This window comes from Humulus lupulus, chromosome 5 (assembly GCF_963169125.1).
Source record: "Humulus lupulus chromosome 5, drHumLupu1.1, whole genome shotgun sequence".
Taxonomy (NCBI): domain Eukaryota; kingdom Viridiplantae; phylum Streptophyta; class Magnoliopsida; order Rosales; family Cannabaceae; genus Humulus; species Humulus lupulus.
The window spans coordinates 241,530,900-241,538,851 of record NC_084797.1 but is presented as its reverse complement, the minus strand read 5'-3'; the positions used below and the strand labels follow the sequence as shown (position 1 = coordinate 241,538,851).

The following is a 7,952-nucleotide window of genomic DNA, read 5'->3' as shown; positions in this document are numbered from 1 at the left end:
CCAACTCCTACCTACGACCTCGGACCCCAACCCTGCCCCCAACCTCAACCCCGCCCTCAGATCTCGACCTCAAACCCTGAACCCCGGCCCTGGCCTAAAACCCCGACCCCAGCTCTAGCACTGACCCCGACCTCGACCCAGGCCTTACCACAATACAACTTTATTTAAAAAATATTACAATACGAACTAATACATACCATTTTTTATGTATTGAATAATACGTTGGTATTGTACTAAAATTTGTGATTGTAATAATTAATACAATACAAAATTTATTCCAAACATAGTTTTCCGCTTATTTAATACAATACGACCTCCTTATATGACATGTCAAACGTGCCCTGTGTGCAAAAATGAAAAATAAATAAGTGAAGTAAACATAATTCTTCACTTACCAAACATAACTTGAGTAACATTAAAAAAAATTCTGATGTTAGTATAACACCTTAATTTATCTATTTACAAACATAGTTTTAATGACATTAATTTATCAAATTTATCCATGCTTTACAAAGTAGATAGAACCTAATTGATCAATTTTTACAAAATTAATTAGGTCATTTCCTTTCTCAAATATCCCAAAATTTACTATTAAATTATGAGGTGTCGGAGAGGTTTATTCAAAATATGAGCAACAATGAAAAGTAAATAAATGAAGGAAACATAATTGATAATTCTCCCACACCAAACATATCCTGGCTAACAATTTTTTTTAAGAAGGAAAATTTGTCTACGAGGGCAATTTGGTCATTGAATAAAAAATTTGCTGGGCAAGGTGGACCAAAATGTCAAACAAGTAAGAACTTTTTGGTATGGTGCACAGATAGAAAGGTTAAAAAAAGTTCATGAAAAGTACAATACACTACAGCTATAAATACATACATATGGCTGAAACCCAAACTCAGTCTTAAAGCAGTGTAAAATCAATATCTTTTTCTCAACAAGAAAATATTTTTTTCTCTCTTTCCTCAGAAACCCAAAAGCTCTTCCTCATCTTCTTCCTCTTGTTTGTTCAAGTTACATACTGATCCAAATATTACTAAAGGATCACTCTGTTTTTGAAAGTTTACAACTTTTGCCTCTTTTTTCTTGTTCATCCAAGTCCACTTGGTGGATTTTCATTTTCTATTCTAAATTGTCCAACCTTTTGGGAAAAAGGGTTCGATTTTTTTATTGCCCCTTTCCCATTTTTTATAATTTATTTCTTGATTCCTTCCACGGCTGTGTTTTTTTCTTTTTTAATCTCCAACTTTCCCGGAAAAAAGAAGTGGCTATAATCATGGACAGAATGCTGGAAAACCACTCACCTTTATCGTTTAATGAAGGTTTGGATATCCGATCATGTCTATCAAATCTCATATTAACAGGTGGAACGAACACAATAGACTCCATTTTCTCACACTGCTGTGGCACCCCATCTTGTTCGACGGCAACCGCCGGCCCAGTTTTCGAGCCTCTGGGCTCCTCCGTCTACCACAGGCAGAGAGACCTCGTCCAAAAGCTCAGCTCCGAAAACAAGCCCAACGCCGACGTTTCTCGCTTTTTCCAGAGTAACCCAGTTCAGGATTCAGTCCGTATGACAACTTTCATGGCGGTTCCGTACAAGAAGAAGCTCTACAGGGGAGTGAGACAGAGGCATTGGGGGAAATGGGTCGCCGAGATCAGACTTCCTCAGAACAGAATGAGAGTCTGGCTGGGCACATACGAAACCGCCGAGGCTGCAGCCTACGCATACGATAGGGCAGCGTATAAGCTCAGAGGTGAGTATGCTCGACTCAACTTCCCCAATCTTAAGGACCCAAGAGTTTTGGGGTTCGGAGACTGGACCAAGTTGAATGCTCTGAAGAACTCCGTTGACGCCAAGATTCAAGCGATTTGCCAGAAAGTGAAGAAAAACAAAGCCAAAAAATCGATGATGATGAAGAAGAAGAAGAAGACTAGCAACAGTACGGAACATGTTCAGTCCGGTGAGGATAGTAAAGGGAGTGATAGTTCGAAAGTTACAACGACGTTCGATTCACCATCGTCTTCGTTTTCCTCTTTGTTTTTCGGCGATAACTTGGATCAGGAGATAGTTTCTCCGGCGGTGTCCGAAGATGGGTTTTGGATTTGTGAGAATTCGCCGGCCTCTGTTTCGACTGAATGTCCTATGTCAGTGGCAGAGGACTCCATGTTTGAAGACTGCTCTCTGGCTCGGATTCCCTCTTTCGACCCAGAATTGATCTGGGAAGTTCTTGCTAATTGAGAACGGAGTTTTTTTCCACCTCAATCTTTCTGAAAAAAAAAATTAGTGAAAGCCATCCTGTGTTTTTTTTCCTCTTCTATTAGTTTAGAGTTGTATCAAGTGTAAAGGCTAGGTTTTTGCTGTTGAAGTGAAATGCTTTTTTTGGAGTATCTAATTAGTGGATTAGTGAAGTTATTGTTGTGCCTCTTTTTGTATGAAGGCATTAAGAATGGTCTTGTGGCAATTGCTAATCACAAGGAGAAGTGTATGGCCTTTTAAATATTAATATTACTGCTGAGTAATTTCATGAACTTTGATTATTTCTTCTAGTTTATTGTCAGAGATTAATTGGCTTAAGTAAAAAAAAAAGCATTGCGTTGTGAAAGCGAACTTGTGGTCCTTTGCCTGAACCTGTATGTGTGAAAGTGATTCATTGTCGTTTCTAAAAATTCCGTGTAACATTTAATCTGTTATTAAATTGGGTATTGTAAACAAAAAGGTATGTAATGATTTATATGACTTGTGATTCTCAAGTCGAATGTAGAGTGACACGTTATGACCAAATCAAAACTCAAAGGAAACAATCAATCAGTAACTAAGTTTATCAACAACTCATTGGTCTCGCAAGAATCCGAATATAAAGAAAACACTCAAGATTACACATGTGCTGTTTAAGCATAATTTTAAGCCATTAAATCTCTAAGGCAGGATACCACAGTTTAACAATCAAGTCAATTTGCCGTTACACTGCATTGGAAAGACTGGTGTGGGGGATATACAACAATCAGTCACTGAAAGACAAGTTTCTTGAAATAAAATTACAACAAAAGCACCACCGGCCTCCGATAAACAGAAAGCATCATGTTAAAATAATTATGAATGTGCTACCAACTAATCGAGTTCTTTGAATGCTGAAGTTTTGCGCTGTATGAATTTTCAATATCCTCCTGCAAAAAATTCGAAACACATCACTGCATTCTACATTTTGAATAGAAATCTAGTGTTTTCTTCCTGAAAACTAGACGGTTCGACTACAAGGCAATAGAAGATGTAGAAGTGTAGATTTTATCACAAGCCATGCTCTCCCTTGGTATTCATTGGAAGTAATTTATTTCTGTTAACACTTGAAAAACATTTTATCACAAGCTTCTTGCGCTGTCTAATTGCCTATTCAGAAAGATAGTTCTCAGCTAAACATTTAGAGGAACATGAAATAGGACACCACATACCTTGCAGGATTTTAGTAGAGGCTGGAGGAATGAAGTTCTGAAAAACCTGATTGATTTTCCAAGCGAAGTCCTATCCCAATCTGCAAGTGAACACAAGAGGAGGAGAAATTAAGAAAAAACATTTGCACAACGTTAAGGAAATAAGGAAAACGAATCTCCAACAGAATTGGATAATCCTGCAATATTTATTGACCCAAGTTGCAAGGATACAGCCATTTTAAGATCCAGGTAGTTTGGAGGGGAAGGGAAAGCCCCTAAATTGGGTTCATAGTTTGAATGATATGCAGTGATAGAATAATACTTTGTTCAACTTGGATGATAAATGGAGTGAAATCACTCTTGGGTAATTAACTGGTTCAGCTCTGGTTCAAATGGTATTTGGGCGTGGGAATTAGGTACAAAAGAAGTTCACATCTTCATCACGCCACCTTTTGTGTGTTATGGTATTTTATATAATCTCTCACATTCAGTCTCTCAGTAGATATTAAATGGAAAAAGATAATGGTACAAGTTGTATCTACATACCGTTATCAGCATCTGCTTTCATCCCTCCAATGTTGAGTTCTTCCAAAAGCTGCAAAAGTTAAGTAATTATCCAAATCATGAGAAAATGTATCAATTGCATGACTAGTAATCAATAAAACATTGTTAAAGGTAGCAATTTGGAGCAAACCATTGAATGAAAAAAGAGAAAAGGCACTAGTAAAAAGGTTTTTTGTCAACAATTAGCCCCATCCGGAAATTAACAAAAAACTGAGACTATGGCAATAACAGTAAATCTTTTGTTTCTTTGCTCCCAGGCAAATAATAACGATGAAAAAATAAATCTCCAACATTAATAATGATGTGAGGCAATAAATAAATACTAATGAGCATCACCTGGGAAAGAGTTGGTACTGTGGTAGGATCAAATTCCTCACATTGGCTTGGATCAATTGGAACACAAACACGGCCTACAGCAGAAAGTCACACACAGCAACATTAAGAAGATCCGGACACTTTGAGTCCCAATTTTTCAATACATATAAAGGCTAACATGTAGAGTGGTTGAGAATGCACCACACTCAGGTTAATAAGCAGAAACACTTACCTGTTTTTGGATGTACACAGAAGGGAGCTTTAAGCAAATGATTCATGTGTTTAGAAACCTAAAACGTAAAGAATTAGTTGCCAGTAAGAAATGTATCTACACATCAGATGATTTGCACACTTGCTGTCATAAAATGCATCAATTACTATATTTGCAGCGGTAAAATGATCTTGAGGATTTCTAATGCAATATCAAAAGTTGATATGAAAGCAAGAGTGAAGTGGAAGTGTTGCACATACCTCCATATCAAGTCGAGGGTAGGTATAAGAAAAAACAATCTCTTCAACGCATCTACGCAATCCTTGTGCCTGAAACAATAAATGGTGCAAAACAAAATAAGGTTACTTTATAAGTGAATTGGCATGTACCTACTATGGACAGAATAAATTCTAGCCCTGAAAACATACAAGAATCCCAATTACATTTATTATTAAAGCCCCAAGCTCATTTTAACTAAACTTTTGTCCCTAATTTATCAAACTTTTTATTTAGCTTTCACATTCTAAGATGATTGATGCTCAAACTTTGGGTTGCATTATTTTCTATTACATGTTTTTATTATATGATTTATTGGTTTTGGTTATCAATGCTACTTTTAAATTTTATAACGGATAAGTTGAGACTTATGCCTCACACTACCAAAACAGTACACCCCAGTCCCCAAAATTTCTTTTGAAGCACTGCATCTTACAGTATATTATGCTAGATTCAATTAATGGACAGAAAATGTAACTCCCTTAATTAATTCTCCCACTAGCAAGATAGATGTGCCTCCAGAAAGTGTTAAAATCAATGCATTATGCATTTCTAATGTTGATATTTATTCAATAAATATGTTTTCTTACCTTCTTGTTTCCTGATTGCAGCAGATGTTTCAGCTGCTCCCATCGAGTAATGTTAATGTCATTTGAATTAGAAGAGCGCCTATTCTCCTGCCACTTCCCACGAAGCTCAGAAGTAACAGCTGAAAAGATGATCACACTATGAAAATTACAGGTGAAATGAAATAGTAATATTATATACTGTATACCATAAAAGAACAAACTTATTGCATACATTCATCCGGAATCATATCCAAGATCTTTTCATATCTCTCCTCAGATGAAAATAAATTTTGAACTGAGAGCAGTTTTGTCTCAAAAAAGTTCCTAAGAACCTCATTATACGACCTCCTGGGGAAAAAACAAGTATTAGATGAGGAAACGATGAGTCTAGTCTCAGAAAACTAATGACATATGTTCATACTTACACAAGGAATGGATGAAGAGCTGGACCAATTAATGATACCTTTTTATGACTATTCTCATTTCCCTGGAAAAATAGCACAGAGGTCAACAAAGTTACAAAATAATTCTTAACCATAATAGATTGGTGATAAAAAATCATATGTAGCTTAGACAAAGTATCACCTTGTAGACACGGAAATAGTCGGCAACAGCTGCCCTCTGTTCATTGGTCAACCTTTTAAACAAAAAAAAAAACAAAGCAAAGCAAATAAATTGTGTGTCCTTTCTTATCACAAACATAAGGTAAGAAACCAAATGATACTGTTGATGCACCTTCTTGCTTTCTCATCACAAACCCAGCAATGAACACCACGTCGTCCACTATATACCCAAAGAATGTGGTTAAAACCAAAGTCATCTGTAACAAAGTTGAAACAGTGTAAGACATGTATTCTTTAGCCTAAGATACCTCATATATGTAATATTTTTCACCCCAACCTCTGAGAGCAGTATCAATAACTTTGATAGCAATTGTCATCAGTGGCCAGCAGTCCAAGCAAACATCAGCCCCTGAGCAGCAGTATCTAACATCATCATAATCTGTAATATCCTACAGGGGAGTCGGACCTTAAAGTTAAAAATAATTTTTAAAAAATAGTTAGAATCTGAATATTAACCAAATTCAAACGTTTACGAACTTACTATGTCAAAAACAAGCTCCCTTTCCACGGGAGTGAAAACATTATCACCAGTTTGTGCATATGCACGTCTCTTTGCAGGCTGCGACATTAGGAAGATTAGAGAAATAATAATAACAATGATAGAAAAAGCATGACAAGTTATACAGAAACAAGGATGTAAAGAATTGAAACCTAAAAGAAAACATGGATAGGAAATCTGGCTAAAACCCATACCAAGCACTATGCTTGCACAATACAAAAGCAAATCAATTGCTGGATTATTTGTGAGCCAAACATTAACTTAAATTATAAGTATTAGAAGCTAAATGTTAGGATAAAATATGTACAAGAATCAAACATTCCAATGCAAAAAATAAATAAAAAAAAAAAACTCCATAGGTGTCTACATTAGGGTAAAAAGAAATCTGCAATAAAAATTGATCAATCACATTATTACTCCTTCGATTGAAAAATCTTACATTGCAGAAAACAAATAGTTGACTGTTTTCGAGAAATTAAAATCTTACATCTACGCTGTAAACAGGCCCAATGTCTATTTTAACTGGACATTTTTCTTTGATAGAGCTCTCGAGTTCTGACACACTGTTGAATGACTGGAACCGCAAATAAATATCATTATCCAGAGTGAAAGAAAATTCCCTTCGCCCAAAATAGGAGTGGTCACACCCAAGATGCTTTCCATCTACATATCAGGCACAGAAAAACAATTAATAAGAGGAATTTTACAAACAACACCAATTTAAAAAAATCAAAATTGCTAATTATTTGCTTGGATTGGGATAAGAACCTCACCATTTCCGTATGACATCCATTTGAACATATCAACGTGTGGAAATAGCTTCCCTGAAAGAAATAAGTTCCCTTTTCAGCAATAAAACAGGCATAATTTTGATAAAAAGCAATCAAGCCTCGACAATAATTTGCTAAAATATTACTTGAAAATTGATATGAAGCAGCTGAAACAGTAAGCAAGACCAAAGAGAGACCAAATTGGTTACCGTAATAAACTTTGAGATAATTAGCATTGAATCCCTCAGGAACCGCATTCCCTTCCCTTTGTTCGACTCTATCAATCTCCATTTTGTCCACTTCAGCTTCAACCTCTTCCCTCGCCATTGTTTCAGATCAGTGACTCTAAGCCTAAAAAGAGTGATTCAAATTCCAATAGAGGTAAGGATAATCTACAGCCAACTCTAAAGAATGATTCAATTTATAAAATGCAGAAACCCTAATCCAAATTGATCATAGAAAAGCACTGACAAAAGAAGGAGAACATTTGGAGTTGATGAATTCAAAATCTTCAGAAAATACTTACTGTAATGGCAGCCGCTGCTTGGGATCGAGAATTTTGGAGAGGCAGAGAAGAAAGGTCTGAGACTGAGAGAGCGAAGAACGAAGGATATGGCGGGAAAAGGAGACTGAGGGCTTAGAAACGTGGGGTGTTTGGCGGGAAATGATTGTGGTGCGTTTGGGTTGTCTAAA

General features: G+C 36.3%; 2 protein-coding genes across 2 annotated transcripts; one reads left to right on the top strand and one right to left on the bottom strand.

The window, feature by feature from the left end:
- Nucleotides 1–902: 902 nt before the first annotated feature.
- Nucleotides 903–2,535, top strand: LOC133778588 (ethylene-responsive transcription factor ERF061). Its single transcript, XM_062218567.1, has one exon. It carries the CDS (start codon nucleotides 1,280–1,282, stop codon nucleotides 2,243–2,245), a length of 966 nt encoding a protein of 321 aa, XP_062074551.1. The 5' UTR covers nucleotides 903–1,279; the 3' UTR covers nucleotides 2,246–2,535.
- A 304-nt stretch (nucleotides 2,536–2,839) lies between these two features.
- On the bottom strand, nucleotides 2,840–7,952 carry LOC133778587 (uncharacterized). The gene is made up of 17 exons (XM_062218566.1): nucleotides 7,786–7,952; nucleotides 7,469–7,610; nucleotides 7,263–7,313; nucleotides 6,977–7,152; nucleotides 6,472–6,549; nucleotides 6,268–6,379; nucleotides 6,103–6,187; nucleotides 5,953–6,004; nucleotides 5,793–5,854; nucleotides 5,600–5,715; nucleotides 5,389–5,507; nucleotides 4,783–4,851; nucleotides 4,544–4,601; nucleotides 4,333–4,406; nucleotides 3,979–4,027; nucleotides 3,454–3,533; nucleotides 2,840–3,171 (listed from the first exon to the last, which is right to left on the bottom strand). The coding sequence occupies exons 2-17, from the start codon at nucleotides 7,584–7,586 to the stop codon at nucleotides 3,109–3,111; spliced, it is 1,362 nt and encodes a 453-aa protein (XP_062074550.1). The 5' UTR covers nucleotides 7,587–7,610; nucleotides 7,786–7,952; the 3' UTR covers nucleotides 2,840–3,108.